At 44.1% G+C, this 19,959-nt stretch overlaps 1 protein-coding gene across 1 annotated transcript in view; it reads left to right on the forward strand.

Moving 5' to 3' along the window:
- adcy2b (adenylate cyclase 2b (brain)) overlaps positions 1–19,959 on the forward strand; it is a 73,137-nt gene that overhangs the window by 35,830 nt on the left and 17,348 nt on the right. The window contains exons 8-16 of the mRNA XM_026155644.1: positions 1,637–1,795; positions 2,387–2,519; positions 11,498–11,674; positions 11,750–11,793; positions 11,921–12,001; positions 13,162–13,231; positions 13,713–13,810; positions 14,453–14,537; positions 19,243–19,383. Coding sequence (XP_026011429.1) covers positions 1,637–1,795; positions 2,387–2,519; positions 11,498–11,674; positions 11,750–11,793; positions 11,921–12,001; positions 13,162–13,231; positions 13,713–13,810; positions 14,453–14,537; positions 19,243–19,383 — 988 coding nt within the window. The remainder of the gene's footprint in view (positions 1–1,636; positions 1,796–2,386; positions 2,520–11,497; positions 11,675–11,749; positions 11,794–11,920; positions 12,002–13,161; positions 13,232–13,712; positions 13,811–14,452; positions 14,538–19,242; positions 19,384–19,959) is intronic.

Here is a 19,959-nt window from a genome sequence, read left to right on the forward strand (position 1 = left end):
TTTTCGCTCTCTCTCACACAAAGGGAAACGCAAACACAAACAAACACACAGCTGTCAAACAGACTGAGCAGAAGGAATGCCAGACTCGATTCCAGCTCTGTTTGAACTCTGGAGTAAACACAGTGTGAACGCAATACGATAAGCCTCCAGAATGGACAAATAAAATATTCAAACAAACGACAAAATATATTAGCCTGGTTTCTCCCTCTTCTGCTATCTGTCTGTGTGTCTCCATTCACGCGTGAACACACGCGCATTCGTTTCATAGGCTAATATATTAGCTTTTCAACACTGACCTTTAATCACAATCAGATTAAAGATGGCCACCTGTGACATGCTGAGACAGAGTGTGGTTGGTTGGTTAGACACTTTCAATTCAGTTTTATTTATCTAGCACAAAATCACAATAACAGTCACCTCAAGGTTCTTTATTTATAACGTAAAGACCCTATAATAATACAGAAAAAAACTCAACAATTTTCTTGTTTTCTGATTCTAAATGCAGCCATAATTTGCAAAATAAACTAGTGCTGTCAAAATGAACGCGTTAACGCAAATTAATCCACCATCACGGTCAACACGATTAAAATTTTTCACGCAATTAACGCATCTGGAGTGCAGAATGACTCAAAATCCCTGAAATGTTTCCATCAAAGTATTTCGGGCAGTTTGTCCAAGTAGAGTTACCTTCGCACATGTGCAAATGGGCAGTTGATCTGGTAGTGACGGGCAGCTGAACCAATCAGCTCAATATGGAAGATGATAAACGCAGATTGGCCCCCTCGATGGGAAATTTGAGTATTAAAAGACTAACAAGACGGAACAGTCGACCGACATAAAGTCTTATGCACATTGTGCAAGAAGGAATTCTCTTTTCACCGAAGCACTTCCAGCTTAAAATGTCACATTAACGCGAAGCACACGTGAGTCGGGGATGCTGCTAGCACTTTGGCTAACGTGTCACCCTCACTAGCTTCTGATGCACACCCAGTCATTTTGTTCTATAGGCAGGTCTGAAATATGACAGAAACTGCTCAGCTTGAAGGATTACTGCTGGTAGGCTTGCAAGGGGGTAAAGAGTTAAAGCAGTTACACATTGTTGATAGCAGATCTTTTATATAGTCTGCGGTTCATAGCTTTTCACCCTCTGATTTAACCAGGCTAGCTATTTCCTTTTACTCCCAGATTTATGCTAAAGGTGAACCGCAACATTGCTACACTTTGTGATTTGTTTTAAACATGTTATGCTTTTCCTTATTTTCTTTCATTTATGTGCTTTTAATAATGGTGGGCGTTTTAAAAGCGGATGGATGGAAATGCTTTATGCTGCGAGCCAAAATCTCAGATTTCAGGCTACTCTGAATTTTTTTCTATGCTTGGATTTGAACAATGCCAGTGATAGCTGGTATCCCTAATGTCATCACAGCCACACAGCTCCACCCACCCACTGTTCAAATTTTGTTTGCAAAGGATAGCCAATAAGACCAAATCAGGGTGTGAACTATGCAAAGCTATTCCACAGTCCTGGAATAAAAATATTAATCTTGAATTTGGCGTAACAAGTCATCTTTAAGTTTTTGATCTTGTTTACAGAAAGTGAGCACAATACATCAGGGCGTTTCTGTACTGTCCACAGGAAGGTCAGAGACGCCACTGGAGTCGACATCAACATGCGTGTTGGCGTTCATTCTGGAAATGTCCTCTGTGGCGTGATTGGCCTCCGGAAGTGGCAATATGATGTGTGGTCACATGATGTAACGCTAGCAAATCACATGGAGGCTGGAGGTGTGCCTGGGTAAGATTAATGAAACGAAGAATGCTTTACTTCATCTCACTGCTGGTGCAAAGCTACTTTGCAATTAGTGTTTGACTTCCCTGCTCCATTGTTGAGATGTTTTACATCATAATAATGGTAACATTTTGAGACATTTTTGGACATGGGATCCGTCTCCTCTAATTCTACCTGTTATGAGCATTTTTGTCAATTATAGCTACTTCATTTGACAAGCAGCTCTGCATTTGTTCTGTGGCCATTAGGGCTGCCATCCCAGCACTGTAGCAAGCTCCAGAAAATTGGCCGGTGGTTATGTGTATGCTACTCTGGAAATAAGCTCTCCAATGCCACAGTGTTGTCTCACTGGGCTGCTAATAGTTTGTCTCCTGTTATGCCTGCTGAAAGCTATCTGAAAAATATGCCAGATGAAAAAAAACCAAAACATATTTCCATCTCTGTTTGCAGGGCAACCGAGCTGAAAAGCAAGAATTACAGGGTAGTGTAGTTACAAAGCTCGAGCAGAAAAAAAAGTTCAATTGAGCCGTCGGTGGTGCAGTGATGCAAGCTCTTCAGTCTTCAACTGATTTCGTCTATCCACTTACTCTTTTCCAGGAGGGTCCATATCTCTTCAGTAACACTGGAGCATTTGAAAGGCTCATACAAGGTAGAGCCTGGAGATGGACAGACCAGAGATTCCTACCTAAAAGAACATAACGTGGTCACCTACCTGGTCATCAACCCCAAGGTCAGATACCATGACAGCTCTTGTAGTCTCAGTCAGAAAGCAGCAGAGGAGTTTTTCTTGTTAGCTAAAATTTACAGATGTGCCCTAAACGCATCACATGGTAGTTATAAAGTTACTGTCTTGAAAAGAGGACAGCTGTAAGAATACGCTCACTGAATGTTTTTGTGTCCATGTGTGTGTGATGAGTTAAGATAAAGCATGTCCATGTATCTTTATGATGACCCGTTCTAGTTTTGGACAATCAGAGTTATTACATTTTGCAAACGTCATTTTTTCACAACCTTCCAACAGCCTTTTGTAAAGACTCGAGTTCAGGGTTAAAGTTAGAAAGAGGTTTAGGTTATAGTTAGTTCTGAAGGCTAAACTTACTGCTGGGAATGCATTAATGTATGTGGGTGACAGCCAAACGAGCATGCCTGTGCGTGCCCCTCTCTCCCCCTACATACGGAGTGGAGCAGGCAGCAGTCACTGCAGCAGAAACTTTTAGCCTAAATATGCGTGGTCAGCTATAGCATAGTAGCATGCTAGCATGTATATTTGCTAATGATAAACACAAATGAGGCTGACGGAGAATGCTTTTATTGTTGTCTAAAGGCAAAGAAAGATGCCCAACGGATTTACTTTACCAAATTGACCATCCCAGCCTTGCCGTAATGGTCCATTTGATTCACCTTTTATTGTTTATTTTATTTTCACTTACTGAATACGGGACAGACTTGACTGGGGGAAAGAAGGGGAGAAAGAAAGAGGGAAAGAGAAACAGCTGAGAAGAGGGACGGGGGAGAAGGGCAAAAGACAAAAACCAACAGAATGAGCAGGAAAAAAAAGAAAAAAAAATGCATATATCAATCACCTGGGTCACCTGCTGAGAAAGAAAAAAGAAAGCAAGCAGAAGAGAACAAGAGTAATAGAATAAACAACATCACAATGATATATGGGAATATGACAGTAAATACTAAATGTTAAACATTATTGTGCAGCACATAAGATCAACAGAACACAGTGTGCTTTGAGGTAGGAGCCAAAAAGGGTGTAGTTTGTGGGTGTGATCACCCGTGTGTACACCTGTGAGCATGGACGCGCTTGTTTTTAAAAGGTTCCTTCATGTAATGATCTGCTAGAGGGTGTGTGTGGGGGGGGGGGGGGGGGGGGGCACAGCCCCGTCCTCCAGGGCATGAAGCAGGTATGGAGGAGATCAAAACTCCAGACATCCAGAGGCCCCCAGAACACAAGAGACCAAGGAAGACCAACAGAGGGGCAGCTGCGCCACTGTCCCAGAAAGAGCTGAGGAGAGTCCCAGATGAGGGCTCACTCAGCAGCCGCGGAGCAGAAGCCAGGGGGAGTTGCAGTGACGCGCCCGTGAGCTCCGCCGGCAGCCAGCTGTGCCTGAGTGACCGAGCCCCAGGCCGAGAGGCCAGGGGCACCCCACCTCCGAAGTGGCCCGAGCGAGCCCCAGGCTCCAGGCCCCGATAAGCGGCTGCCAAGGAGTGAGCCGGTGTGTACCTGGACGCCCACCCCCGGACACAAAGAACCACCAACGCACCGATGTCTGAGGGAGTCCGCCACCGGCAGGGGAAGTGGTGGTGGGGGGAGATAGGCCTCCAAACCTTGGAGGGCCTGAGATGTCCCCAGAGAGGTGGCGCCTGACACCCAACCTGACATATAGACACAGAAATACAGACACACACATATACAAACATCCATTCCCACCCTCATGCTCTCATATGCACTTACTCCACACTCAACCAACGTGGAGACAGACATAAAGAGACGCTGTACACACGATCACACTCCCCAAGCGTACTCTACAAACCGGGTCTAGGTACCCTTGCCCCTGGAGGGGGGAACTGCACCCAGACCAAGGTGGTGTTACCCTTTTCCCTGCGGTGGGGAGAGGCAGACCGCCCCGACTCCGCAGCAGCAGGAAGGCCCCACACTCCAGACCGCAGTCGGACGGCCAACTCCTCCTCCTAGCCCCCCCGCTCCAGCAGGTCGCAGAGAACGGGGGTGAGAGAAGACTCCAAACCTCCCTCCACCCGCTCATTGTAATGTTGATGCATGTGTGTTCTAAGGTGCAATTAAAACCCAGGAGGGCATGGAGCTACCTGCCAGAGAGCAGCAGGTAAGCGCATGGTCCCTCCTGCTAGCCCTCAATGTCTACGTGTATTTAAAATTGAGAGGTGGGCAACGACGCCAGGGGTGAGGTATACACCCTGATGGTACTTTGGATTCCGTGTATCATGCCCACCCCCAAGATCCTATATGTATGTGTAATGAGAGTGTGAGTAATGTGAATGTCTAAGTTGTGGGATAAAATTGAGGCAGAGGCAGCCAGAAGGGGACAGGGGGGGGGGGGGGGGGTAGCCTCCTCTGCACCCTGGTGACATACCCCTACTCCAAGGCCCTGCATGTGTGAGTGGTTGTGGTGGAGCGGGAAGAGGGAGGCAGCTGGAGATGGGGAGGGAAGGAAGGGAGGGGCAGGTGACCCCTCCCTGGGGCCAGCTCCCCCGCTGACCCCAGTAGGCACCCCCATACTCCGCGACCTGCCAGGGAAAGGGGGCCCAGGCCCATCCAGACCGGGGCCCAGCGCAGCAGCGCCTCCCGGCCCCACAGAGCCCGGGACAGTCCACCCAACCCCACCACAGAGAAAACTGCACCCACCCCACCATCCAGTCATCTTCCAGACTACATAAGACAATAAACACCCAGGCTGAGATCTTCCTCCACCTCTCCTGTATCTCCCCCTCCTGCAGAGAGAGCCCCTGAGGAGAGGAAAGCTCCTGCAAGATGTGACAATCTTCCCCACCAGTTGAAGAGCCCGCCCAGGTGGCTCGATGCACCGGCGGCACCCTGCTCCCGGGCTGGGCCCCCATGCACCCACCCGCCCACAACCCTGGCAACACACCAACCAGGACCCAAGCCCCCGAGGCCCGGCCTGGGCCCCAGCCCAGAGACGGAGCGCCCCCAGAACCTCACGCCCATCCCGGACCCACCCAGGGGCAGCCAGGCTATCAGGTCAGTAACCCACGTCCGTCAGCACAGACCCTCCCCTAGCCCCGCTGCACGCAGCCGCGAGGAAACAGTCACCCGAGAGCTAAAAGAGCCCCCACCCGGACATGACCGCTACCCCGGGTTGAGCCCCCCAAGGAAAATGCCTCCGGGGAACCCCCCGACGCCCTAAGCCTGTCCCTACCCCCACACCAATCACAACAGTGAAGGCGGGACCAAACTATGACCCCCCACCCCCACTAGGTGATGGAGCTGATCAAAGGAGCCCAGAGCAATTGATCTGATGTGGTGGCAGAGGCTGTATCAAGACTAATGTAATCTAATAGATAATTTCTATATTGGTTAGAATTAAGATTATTTTTATTTTTCCAGTTCATGAGGACAGTTTTCTTGGCTATACATAGGGCAGTGAAAACCATATGGGCGATATTCTTTTCTGAAGTGACATTATCTAAGCTGCCCAACAAACACACTAAGGGGGAAGTTGGAATGTTACATTTCATTTCAATTCAATTCAATTTTATTTATATAGCGCCAAATCACAACAAAAGTCACCTCAAGGCGCTTCATAGATACAGAGAAAAACCCAACAATCATATGACCCCCTATGAGCAAGCACTTTGGCGACAGTGGGAAGGAAAAACTCCCTTTTAACAGGAAGAAACCTCCGGCAGAACCAGGCTCAGGGAGGGGCGGGGCCATCTGCTGCGACCGGTTGGGGTGAGAGAAGGAAGACAGGATAAAGACATGCTGTGGAAGAGAGACAGAGGTTAATAACAGATATGATTCAATGCAGAGAGGTCTGTTAACACATAGTGAGCGAGAAAGGTGACTGGAAAGGAAAAACTCAATGCATCATGGGAATCCCCCGGCAGCCTATGTCTATTGCAGCATAACTAAGGGAGGATTCAGGGTCACCTGGTCCAGCCCTAACTATATGCTTTAGCAAAAAGGAAAGTTTTAAGCCTAATCTTGAAAGTAGAAATAGTGTCTGTCTCCCGAATCCAAACTGGAAGCTGGTTCCACAGAAGAGGGGCCTGAAAACTGAAGGCTCTCCCTAACATTCTACTTTTAAATACTCTAGGAACAAGAAGCAGGCCTGCAGAGCGAGAGCGAAGTGCTCTAATAGGGTGATATGGTACTACAAGGTCATTAAGATAAGGTGGGGCCTGATTATTTAAGACCTTGTATGTGAGGAGCAGGATTTTGAATTCAATTCTGGATTTAACAGGAAGCCAATGAAGGGAAGCCAAAACAGGAGAAATATGCTCTCTCTTTCTAGTCCCTGTCAGGACTCTTGCTGCAGCATTTTGGATCAGCTGAAGGCTTTTCAGTGGGTTTTTTGGACATCCTGATAACAATGAATTACAGTCGTCCAGCCTGGAAGTAATAAATGCATGAACTAGTTTTTCAGCGTCACTCTGAGACAGGATATTTCTAATTTTAGAGATGTTGCACAAATGGAAGAACGCAGTCTTACATATTTGTTTAATATGTGCGTTGAAGGACATGTCCTGGTCAAAAATGACTCCAAGGTTCCTCACAGTGTTACTGGAGGCCAAGGTAATGCCATCCAGAGTAAGAATCTGCTTAGATACCATATTTCTAAGATTTTCAGGGCCGAGTACAATAACCTCAGTTTTATCTGAATTAAGAAGCAGAAAGTTAGCGGCCATCCAGGTCTTTATGTCTTTAAGACATTCCTGCAGTTTAACTAATTGGTGTGTGTTATCTGGCTTCATGGACAGATAGAGCTGGGTGTCATCTGCATAGCAGTGAAAATGTATGCTATGTCTTCTAATGATGCTGCCTAAGGGAAGCATGTATAATGTAAACAGAATTGGTCCTAGCACTGAACCCTGTGGAACTCCATAATTAACCTCAGTGTGTGAAGAGGACTCTCCATTTACATGAACAAACTGGAGTCTATTAGATAGATATGATACAAACCACTGCAGCACAGTCCCTGTAATACCTACAGCATGTTCTAATCGCTCTAATAGGATATTATGGTCAACAGTATCGAACGCTGCTGTGATGGAGTAATGCTTTGACTACTAGGCTAGTGAGAAAACTATATAGCCACTACTAGAGCCAGCTGATCAGTCATAGGGAAACTGCTAAATGGCCAAAGACAGTATACCTGTTTCATATCAAGCTCGGCTTGGGTGTATCTTCTGCTGCTGGCAGACAGCTGGAGCAACAAAGCTGTGACAGGATACGTCTGTAGTTGGGGTAAAAAATAAAAAAACAAAACTTTTACAGTAATTTATCAAAAAAATTCCACCAGAAAGGAGATTTATCTAGGAAAGCCACTGATTCCCTGATTTCTAAAAAATCTCTTTTATTGATCAAACCCGTCAAACCTTGACCACAGTATCTACTTACATTTTATATATTTTGGGTAATGACTTAAGCTTTTATGTAACTTCTTGTAGATGTAAAGAGGCAGTCCACAAACACATGGGAAATCTATTTTCAACACCATGGACAATGCCGCTGCTTCATAATCATTTGGATGCTGGTCAGGCTGACACGAAAAATGCACTGAAATACATCATCCCCTCTTCATCCTGCTAAAGCGAGCAGCTAGTCAATACTGGCAATGTCAAGAAGAGGAAAATAATGCAGTGCGCCCACAGTTTGTTATCAAATGACAACATTTGAGTACGAGCCAGGTTAGTCTGGAAGCTCGAGGCATTGCGAGTGGTTTGTGACACCGCACGGCTCCTCCTGTCCACACAGGGCATGGAGGGCTGATTAAGGGCATTTAAGAGATCGGCCTCCTCTGTGAACTGTGTTGAGACTATTTCTGTATAGAATATGCTGCTGGCATTCAGACTGGGCTCAGAGTTTTTAGCTTGGCAAATGAAAACCCGTGCTTAACAGTCCTCTTCCTTCCTAATCCCCCCCCCCCCATAACTTGGCTACATCACACCCACTCCCCAAAATATCCCTACTCCAGGCATCTTCTGCTCACTGTCTGCACCGGGCTCAGTTCTCGGTGCAACGCCGGCATGTGTTATCAAAAGAAATTTGGTTTTTGTGTTTCTCCCCACATCTTTTCAAATCAAATATGCTTGTGTGTTTTCTTCTTCTATTTAGAGCTTTACCAAGAATCTTTAGCTTTATTTTTTTCTGCATGAGAAAAACAATGTCTTATTTTTCCTGCACGACACTAACACTCACTCCAGTGAATTCAAAGAACGTTTCGCCAAACCCTGAGAGCATGCTTTCGATGGTTTCATCTTTATCTGCTGGCGTCTTCAGCTCAATAAAAATCTGGCAAATTTGCATGCAAGATCATAGATTTTCAGTTTGGAGTGAAGCCGGTGCAATCTGGAATCTCGACTGCTGCAGTTTCATTAATGGAGCAATGCACTCCACCTGTCAGTATTTATACACGGTGCTCAAGAGGCTCCCGATGGCTCAAACAGAGAGTCATGCCGAGCAGCAGAGAGTAAAAGTCTCCACTTAAATTCCTGAAGCATTTCTCTTCATCATTAACTGGTCACACTTCAGTAACTCAGCTCTGAACTAATCTGAGCTGCCTGACCAAGACTAACTTCAAACTCGGTCAGGCTTTTTGCAGTCATTAGCTGCTGGAACGGCATTCAGATGTCTGATGACTTGGTCTGCAAACCTGAGAAAAAAACAAACTTGGAGAGTTTTTGTGCTTAAAATAAGAAATAAGAATTCAGTATAAAATGCTGGATTGTATTTTACATTACAAATACTCGTATGGGATTACAGCAGCCCTATTTTTTAATGTACAGGACACTGTTAGCAAGTTTGTTTGGCAAGCAAAAGGTCGATTGGTTCACTTCCTGCCAGAGATACAAATACCCTGAAGGGTGTTAGTGTGTAAAAACATCCAAGGCCCCCCACTGGGTGACCCCCCCTAAATTCAGACTTCATGTTATGCTCACTTCATGCAGAATTCTAACATTTCTTACACTTTAATTTGTTGCCCCCAAAGCTGCGTCTACACAGGGCCCAATTCACTCGTCATGCACGACTTTGAAGCTAGTTCACTGGTGAACTTTCCACGCTCATGTGGAAAACATTTTTAAACCTTTTGAGCTACTCATTTCTCAAACAGGAAGTGAGGAGCCCTGGTCCTTCCTCATGTTTTCCTACCAGCTGAGTTGCTGGTGAGGTCACTGTTATGATGATCTTTTCCATCATTCAGCCGTTTGAGTCTTTCATTCCACCTAAGTAGGGACGGCTCAACTTCACTGATGGAGCCACTAACTTTTAAATTACACCAGCGAACTCTAAAGCGCAATATCAGAACATCGATTTGTGAACCGAATCCCAGCAGAAACCAGCTCATGCAGCTCGTGAGCGGGACACACGCTGGCCCACCAAAGAAAGTTAATGTTTTGGAACGGCTGAGTCAAACCTGAAGGTTCGCACAGAGCTTGCGTGAGGAAATCCACCAATATTCCAGCTGAATGTAGAAATCAATACCTATTATCCATTAACTACTTCTACAAAAGTTTCTATAAGAAGTACAACACCATTCCCTTCAAAATAAACACTACCCACAGAGTGAGCTGCCTTGGTGGAGGATTGTGCTCTCCTGCCTCTCTCGTGCTTTTGTTTAGCCTGTGTCCAGTCTTTAGACTTGTATTCAGGGTTCAGAGTTTATGTTATATTCATGCAAAAAGCGTAAATGTTCACCAGCACCCTCTGTTCTCTCCAGTAGATTGGTACATTTTATGGGAGATTGGCACTCATCGTGTTGATTTCTTAGATTTTTTTATGAAAGTTTTTTTTCATTATTTTCTCCTAGTATCCTATTTATAAATGCAGAGTGACACTTGAGTAGAGAGACCTAAATTACTTTTGCTGAATGCAGCGCTACAGTAATTACAAAAACAGCAGTTTTAGACCTAACCCAAGCCTCTGGGTGTTTAAACTGTGGTACTTACCTTCTTACAAAATACAGTAGTGTTATGATCTTACACGAGTGTCTCTCAAGATGCCACTCTGTAGCCCTTATTATTTATTAGAGATGGCTTTTTGATTTCCTATCAGATATTGTGAAAAGGCTGCAGGTCTCTGTCATGTTCAAGGAGCCTTAAAATGGATCAAGGCCGAACGTGGAGCATCGATCACAAGAGGTGTCATCTCTGCCTTCGCTTTCATTGATTGTCACTGTCAGAGCTGTTTGGGTACACCCTCAGGAAATGAACACAGTCATCGTGGACCGTGTGTGTGTGTGTGTGTGTGTGTGTGTGTGTGTGTGTGTGTGTGTGTGTGTGTGTGTGTGTGTGTGTGTGTGCGGTGTGGTCGTCACAAGCATGTGTGCGCATGTTTAGTCCCTCGCAATACCTGTCTTTGTGAGTAATTAAAATATACCACCAGAGATGTGGCATTTGTCATCCTCCCAGATTGTCAGCGTTTCGGGCGGTGCTAAAGTGGTACGTTTTTTTTGTCAGGGAAAAAGCACTCATCACAAAATTTGGATTTAAAAAAAACAGACAGAGAGAGATAGAGATGCATTATTCTTGACTGAAAGTGTTTAAGTAGCTCAAAAAGATTGACGGGCAGGTCGGAGACACCAAGAGCTGTCAAATGACCACTGTTCTCAAAGCAGCCGGTCCTTTTCACTTCACACCCACTCGGTTTGAGCACATTTTATGTGTCAAAGTCTGGATTACACAGGCACAACTGATGGATCACAGTCAGCTGTCCTTTCGCGTGCTAGCTTTTTACTATTATGGGGTTTGAATGTCCTCTTTTACCATTTTGAACACTACACCATTGCAGTGAGAGTACAACAATGAGGTTTTTACTCTGGACCTGATGCTAATATTGGATATTTGCAGTAAAATATCCACAGCAGCCTTGACTGTTGACATGCATAACCAATCAAAGTGACGAGGACTACCCTGCTGGCCCTGCTCTAGCGTCCACTCATTCTGAGGTCTGTTTTTCTCTGTTCCCGATGCTTTTCCCAGACCGACAGGCACAGCCCGCTGCTAGGCGTACGCTCTCGTCCCTCTCTGGACAGCGGGAAGATGAGAGCATCAGTCAGGATGACCCGATACCTGGAGTCCTGGGGAGCTGCCAAACCTTTCGCCAATCTCCACCATCGAGACAGCATGACCACAGACAACGGCAAAATCAACACCAGAGTGAGTGTTGCTCTTTCTCAGATGCGAACACAAAGGTTCAGATATGACTTACTCATGGTCCGATTCTTCTTTCAGGACGTTCCGATGGGCCAGTACCACTTCCAGATGAGACGAGAAAGGTTAGCAAGCGGCATATTTATGACACGTGATCGCTCCGCCCTCAGGACAGTTTATTCAAGCAGTTACACAGAACCACTTTTATCCTGCTTATGTATCAGTTCTTTCTGTCACTCACTTTAAACCCAGGTCCAAATCCCAGAGGAGGAGGTTTGAAGAAGAACTCAATGAACGGATGATTCGCACCATTGACGGCATTAACTCACAAAAGTAAGTAAGCGCTGTGTCCGCTGCATTATCTAGTTCTGCTTCACATTTCTGAAGTCAGTCTGCAGTCAAAGAACGTCATCGGATTCAGGGCCGAAGTGACAGATGCAGATGAAGGTCTGTTTTTTTTAGTCATGTTTTATGATTTAAATATGATGAAGCAGTCTTTAATGCACTGATGAATAATTTTAAGTAATATATGATGAAGGAAAAAGGAGACGATTACAGCACTAAGCAGATAAATCTAAAGTAAAGTAAGCATTTATAAGAAAAAGCACCTTTGGGATATTGTTTCAAGCAAGTAAAAAGACCCTCCCATGAGAGGTATAACAATAGAAATACTGTATAATACAGTGCAGTGAAAAAGTATTTTCCTTTTCCCAATTTCTTTGTTTTTGCTCAAAGATAACCTGAGTAAATACAAAAATTAATTTTTCTTCTTGAAGGGAAAACAAAGCTATCCAAATGTACTTTGCTCCGTGTGGAAAAAAATACCCTATGTGTATTCTCGAGAAGTGGAGTGGGTGTCCTCAGAGTGTCCTCAGAGAGTCATTCTCAAAAATGAACCCTGTCTTCAGCATGTTCTCCAGCGCTGTATACATGTGTGTGCAGTTGGTGAAAGTGGCTCTGGTGTATCACAGGGATAGAAAAGCTCTTTATAAATGGAGTTCTTTTCCCATAGTAGTACACAATTGTGTAGTTGTCACTACATTCACCGTACAGGTGAAAGATCCTCAGTTCAAGACTCAGAGGAGACACAAATCCGGCCTCAGGGGAGTCATGAGCTGGTGTACTCTTAGTGCTGGTCATACCTCGCCCAGGAGGGCTGAATCAGGAAGGACATCCAGCGTAAAACTGTGCCAAATCAAACATGCGGACCCATCCACTGTGCCCACCCCTTGGGAAATAAAGGAAGTGGGCTGCACCCCTAACTTCTGACCTCAGCAATATCAAAATGGATGAGTTGTAAAACCGAAGCTCACACACTCTTCAGCTGTTATGTGGTTGGGACGTGCATTATTGTTCTATACATAGCCGTTGGCACATTGTGACGTGTAATATTGTTTTTCCGCGCCAGCTGATTTTATCTCTCACTGAGGATACAGCGACCATTAGTCATCCGGGGAATGACTTCTGGACTTTGTCTCACTTGTTGTCTCCAGACAGTGGCTGAAGTCTGAAGACATCCAGAGGATCTCATTGTTCTTTCACAACAAAGCCCTGGAGAAAGAGGTAGGCGACTGCATACAAAACAGCAGCCGGCATCGCTCGCTGGGAGAAACAAATCAATGCAACTGTGTGGGTATCGGTGGAAAAGAAGTTGTTATGCAGGCTATATAAGGCTTATAGAACACAGGGGTGTCCACTAAATATTCTATACTACACCTCTGACTTCAAATTTCCATGCTCGTCTCATCATTTGGAGATTACCACTATATTACACTAGTACACTATAGCTAGAGTGTCCTTTCCATTAAAACTGATTGTTGTTACTTCTTTTGTTTTACGCTACCTAAATTTAGAGTATCATTAGAAACCAGTATAAACTTGTAGGTGCTGAAAGTTGAACCCTGAATTCACAGCAATTACATGGTAAATGTTAAGCACTATCATTTTTTTCACACATGAACAATTCTAACTTGTTTGCAATGCATGTTTAGTGCTCGTTCTGACTCTGATTTCTGCACTCATGGTCTCGATCTTCTCTCTGCAGTACAGATCCACCACATTACCTGCCTTCAAGTACTACGTCACCTGCGCCTGCCTCATATTCTCCTGTATATTCATAGTGCAGGTCCTCGTCTTGCCCAAGTAAGTCTGTGCCAGTCTTACAGGGTTTACGCGAACTCCAGCTGTGACAGCAGGGCTGATGTGAAAAAGCCATTTGACGCCAGCTGTCTCATCAACGGGCACCGCGCTGAAATGAAAGAGGCAGGGGAGCAAGAGGCGGAATGTTAAAAAAGGCGATGGAGATGAAAGGGCAGCGTGTCTGCTAGTGATTATAGATCAGGTGACTCAAAGTGTGGCGTCTCTTTAATAGCGGGGAGAGAGAGATTCGCGGTCATGCTAATTTACTGCTTCTGGGAGCCAAAAGTGTAATTCAGCATCTGAGAGGCCATTGATTTTCTAATTCAGCCGTCTCACCCTCTTTACCTTTGCTCTGTTTGCTGCAGCATCGCGTCGCACATTTTAGACGTGACATCATCAGTTTTATGGCAGGCGTCCTTAAATCAGCCGTTACCGTGTTACTCCACAGGAAAACTGAAACATGAGCAAACCTGTTTTTGAGCCACACGATCCATGTTATTCTGCCTTAGTGTAAACGAACTGCAGGTCTGAGGCAGAGTACATTAAAAGTTCTGTGATATTTATTGGCCTGGATGGCACTTTAAAAGGCTGAGAGGTGCCAAGAGACTAAAGAGTAATGTGTGTGTGTCTGTGTGTGTGTTGCAGAACTGCTGTGCTCGGGATCTCCTTTGGGATGGCATTCCTGTTATTGGCTTTGATCCTGCTACTTTGCTTCGCTGGTCACATTCTGGTAGGTTCAAATACACACAGAAAAGCATGTGCAGACTCAAAGAAACCCCAGTTTTAATAAACATATGCACAACATAACCCTAAGATGGCCTGTTTAATAAGTCTGTGCCCCAGTTTTGATGAGTTAACTTCTAGTATGTCATTAGTCTGTTACTTAGCACTAATTAGCCAGTATCGCTGTCTGTATATGGCGTCAATACAGCTTCGCGATGTGTCTTATTAACCTAGTTTGCTAGTGGTACCTGATAACGCTCCACCAGAATCATAGACTGTATGTAAATGATGAACACAGTGGTTTTACCATTGGTTTCTCAACCCTACAACTTGAAGCTACTATTTATATTTTTGTGGAGCCAGAAATACCCATTTTCAGATGACAGTTGGGTGGTGTGGTAGGTTATTAGCAAGCTGGGTTAAAATGCTTCATTCTTAAAGTATGCATGCCTTCTAAAAAGTGCTCAATAACACTAATAAATACTAGACTTGTTTTTAGTGTACGGCAAACTTCTTGGACAGGCTGTACCTCAGAACATGTTCGGTTTAAATGTTCAAATAGGGACCAATCAGACTGTGAACTTGTTCATTTCATAGCTGAAGTTGTGGTGAGAGTCTGTGGGTATGAGCTCACTTTTACAGTTAGCCCCAAGTGGCCATTTAAGGAATTGCAGCTTTTGGGATCTCAACATTGGCCAGAGGTTGATGCTTGGTGTAAAGCTCTAACTATGCTATATAAATTTACGAGCCAACTTTGATTAGGTACCCCAGTTCAGCTTCTCATTAACACAAATCCTGAATATGTCAATCAAATGGCAGCAACTCAGTGCGCTTAGGCTTGTAGACATGGTCAAGACGGACTGCTGAAAAATGATTTGCTTGTGCCAGAGGTCAGAGGAAGGAAATAGTAACTCAAATAACCACTCATTACAACCAAGATATGCAGAAGAGTATCTCTGAATACACAAGATATCAAACCTTGAAGCCCGTCTGGTCTGATGAGTCTCGATTTCTGCTGTGAGATTCAGATAGTAGGGTCAAATTTGTCATAAACAACATGATAGCTTGGATCCATCCTACCTTGTATCAGTGGTTCAGGCTGTTGGTAGTGTAGTGGTATGGGGGATTTTCTTGGCACACTGAGCATTGACTGAGTATTGTTACTGACCAATGACTCCTCCCAGCAGAGTAACGCACCATGTCTCAAAGCTCATATCATCTCAAATTGGTTTCTTCAACATGGCAATAAGTGCATTGTACTCAAACGGTCTTTCGGTTTAACAGATTCCTTTGGGAATTAGTGGAACAGGACATTCTGCTCATGAATGTACAGCTGACATATCTGCAGCAGCTGTGTGATGCTATCACGTCAATATGGGCTAAACTCTCAGAGGAATGTTTCCAGCAACTGATTGAATTAGTGCCACGAGGAATTAACCAGCCTGGTCCTACCCACACGTAACTATGTTTTATATATACAGTAAAACGACAATGTTTTTTGCACTTACTACCTCCTACATAAAATGTATCTCTATAAATAACAGTGTAATTAGATCCTTTATACTTGAGAGATGGTTGATTATGAGAAAAGATTAACAGATGTTCAGCAGAGGAACAGCTGCTATCATTACATGTGAGGAGTATACGAGCTAATCCACTCTTTTGTTCTCCTTCATAAATTAGCGCATGCATGAATTCCCTGCTACAGCTAGCTTTCCAACATAAGTATTGGTTTGGGTATTGTTTTCAGTCAGCCACAAGAAGCTGACACAGGATTTATGGACAATCAATAATGGTTTCTCCCTTAAGAACCCATTTCCTTGTCCTCCTTTCTCTAGAGAGTATTATCACACAATAGACGTGGGTCACTTCTAGTTAGTGGGGAGATATCAATAACTGTGGGTCTCTCCTGACCTAGATATTCAAAAAGGAAAAATAAGGAGAGCTTAAGTTTGATGAGTTTGCACTAACCGTGATTTTAACAGTCAATATGTTCCCAGTTAAAGCTGCAGTGGTCACGCATGTGACTAATGAGAAACCTTGCATGCTCTGTGTGCTTTGGTTCCGTGCGCCCGGTTGGGTTTGTGTAAGTCATTATTAATGGGGCATATAATAGCTAAAGGACATGTTCCATTCATCTGTGAAAGAGTGCATTACACGGTTATTGTGATCAAACACATTTCTTGGAAAATGTCTTTTCAAGTCAGATGAGCTAAGCTCACCATTTCAGCCAGAGTAGGTGTTTTTTTTGTTTGTTTGTCACTGCTGTAGTGTCGCAAAATACAAGGACACAAAACAAAGCATGTGTGAACATACCGTCCGGAAGGGTGACAAATCAGAAACTAGCCGGCAAGCTAATATACACTTATATAACTTACTTTAGATCATATATCTGCCTGAGGTAAATTGCCAAATTTCTTTTATTTGTCAGCTTAAATGTATCATTTGATATATGCTGAAAGTGTCCCGAGGACACGGAACTATAGTAGTGTGGTTAAATTGAGCACAGAAAAAGCACAAAATAATGTTTCTCTGACAAAAGCTACAATTTGAAAAGACCTGAAAAGTTGGGGGTTTTTTTTCTTAAGAGGAGACGATAATTGTGTTGGATTTATTCTAGTATAAGCATCACTGCTTTGTCAAACAGATGCCCCATTGTCAAAATCCCCCTCCCTCCTCCTGGTATTGAATCCTCCATCTGAACAGGCCTCAGAGAAATCAATGTTACTCTGTATGGCAGCCAGGGAGGACAATGTTCTTGAGTAGCTTTCTTTTTCCCCTGCCAGGCTTGTTGAGAAGTTCAAATTATTATGTTATTATCCACATCAGTCTTGATTTTTCTTGGGTCTATAGGGCAAAGAATAGACTTAATAGTATCCTACCTGGGTTAAATAATTCCATATCTAGCCACGCTGATTAAGGATCATTATTAATCCTCTTAACTATTTAATAAAACTGCTAGACCTCTCTCTTTTTGTAGCTTATCCTTTTATTAATGCTAGTTTCTGCTTGTTCTAAAGAAATAAACCAACTGATTGGTTTTCTGCTCTTGTTACGAATCAGGTTTGGGGTTGCCATTTGAAAACGAAGCCTTAGTAGAGCTTTCGTTGCATGTAAAAGCAAGCCCAACGTAGCCAATGGCAGCATTATTCCCTGTGTATGTACATGGGGATGACAGTTGGTCATTAGTGGGCACTCCAGGCTCTGCTTGCATAACCCTCTAATGTACTGTGTGCCAGAGCAGAGTGGATAGAAGTCTTTCAAAGGCCTTTACTGCATCTAAACTTATTATTAGACATGCACTGATCAATAAGCCGGTGATTGGAACAGGCTGGTGTCCAGTCGGCCTCTAATTTACACACATCTGTTCCAAAACTGCCACAGTTTGAAATGCACCAACCTAGAAGGTGATAGTGTTAGAACAGCATGAATGAGTATGTGTGAAGGCAACACTGGCCTCAGTGAGGGATCTGGCAAAGGGAGCCTTTATCAGAGGAATCATAACACATCTCCAGATAAGGAGGTCTTTCTCTCTCCCCCATCCCCAACTGTTCGTGGTAGATGTGTGCGTCTGCCTGAGCCTGCTTGTGCCAGAGGTTTCTTATTGTTTAAAGGGAGTTTTTCTTTCCACTGTCGCCAAGTTCTTGCTCTTGTGTTTGTCTGATTGTTGGGATTTCTCTGTATTATTGTAATGTCTTTACCAGACAGTATTATGCACCTTGAGGTGACCGTTGTTGTGATATGGTGCTATACAGATAGAACTGAATTGACCAATAAGTTCTGACTATAAAATCAAATCCCATATGTTTGGATCTATTGCTGTTTATCATTTAGCTCAGGTCACTGGTAAAACTCATTATTAATACCATTTAGTTGTTTTTTGCATGCATTAAGATGTCTGTGAGTCTTGCCTCCTGTTTACTTGTCTCATAATATATTTACATTGCATATTACCGTATATTACAGTATTACTGCACTCTACTGCCGGGGTCCAACCCCTGGGCCTTGGACCAGTACCGGTCCGTGAGTCATTTGGTACCGGGCCGCGATAGTTGAGGTTTGGCCGTGAAATTTATGGTTTTCAGGGTTTCATCGTGATTTTTTATCGTTTTTATCGTTAACTCGGTTTCCAGTGTGTTATGAATAAATCTCCTTTTTTTGGGTACCGGTACTGGTTTTATTTTGTTATATTTATTCGTGACACCTTAAAGACCGGTCCTTGAAAATACTGTCGGCAAAAAAGGTTGGGGACCACTGCTCTACTGTATATTACATTCTACCACATATGCAAATTTAATACACTGCTCAGCCTTCTAAGTAAAAGAGAGTCCAAAGATGGTCCTGCTGCCAGCATTACCTTCATATTAACAACAGATGGATGTGTAGCATGCAACTTTTCCAGTTCAGAGATCTTTCTGTTTTCTTTGAATTCCGCACACTAATTATTCCTATATCACAAGACACCACATGGGAATGAATGACCTTCTTGAACTTGTGCCATGTGCTTGCTGTAGCTATATCTTTATGCCTTAGGAATCATCTACCCTGGACTGTATATAAATAAAATAAATGTGATGTTTTAAATATACTGTTTTCCAGCTTACAGTATCATTTTTAATTAATCCCCAGAGGAAAGCAGTGTTTCTGTTTAGCACTCCCACTCCCTGTTTCCTCACCTTCATGTCATTCCCTCTGTTTCTTTGTATCCACAGCAGGGAAGGAAGGGGTCCTTCTGCTCTCTTACATGGTTTCCGACTTCTTCTCGTATCATCGTCACCAATAACCCCTGGCTGCGATTGGTCCTCACCATGACGACCACTGCTCTCGTGCTGGTCATGGCTGTCTTTAACATGGTGAGAAGCCAGTTTTAAATGTTGTGAATGTGGTTTGACTGCTGGTTCTTGGAAGTGCTGCTGAAGCGTCAGATAACTGTGCCATGCATTTTCTGATAAAAGCTGCAGTAGCACAGCGGATATTTATATGATTTGGTTTGAATAGACTGCACCAATACTGGCTTAAACTTTAACTTTTTTTTTTTTATAATGCTGTTTATTCTCACAATTGGTTACATTGATAAAGTGTACAAATCAGTGAGCAGCAAACGGAAGCAGACACATCCATCAGTGGGAAATGGAAAGTGTATATATATATGTGTGTGTGTGTGTGTGTGTGTGTGTGTGTGTGTGTGTGTGTGTGTGTGTGTGTGTGTGTGCGCGCAAGACTGACAAGAGATGCAAGGAGTCCACTGCTGCTACAATCTTCCTCCTCACCCTCCGGTCAGCGGTTCAGACGGAGCAGTGGACTCCCAGCTCTCGGTACACTGTACAAGGTGAAGATATAGGCCATAACCTGCTGTGTTCTGCAAAGCGGAGCTTGTTGTAGCGTTGTGACTTAACCGGGGACTGAGACGATGACAGCCATGAGACTTT

This window comes from Astatotilapia calliptera, chromosome 22 (assembly GCF_900246225.1).
Source record: "Astatotilapia calliptera chromosome 22, fAstCal1.2, whole genome shotgun sequence".
In the NCBI taxonomy this organism is placed as follows: Eukaryota; Metazoa; Chordata; class Actinopteri; order Cichliformes; family Cichlidae; genus Astatotilapia; species Astatotilapia calliptera.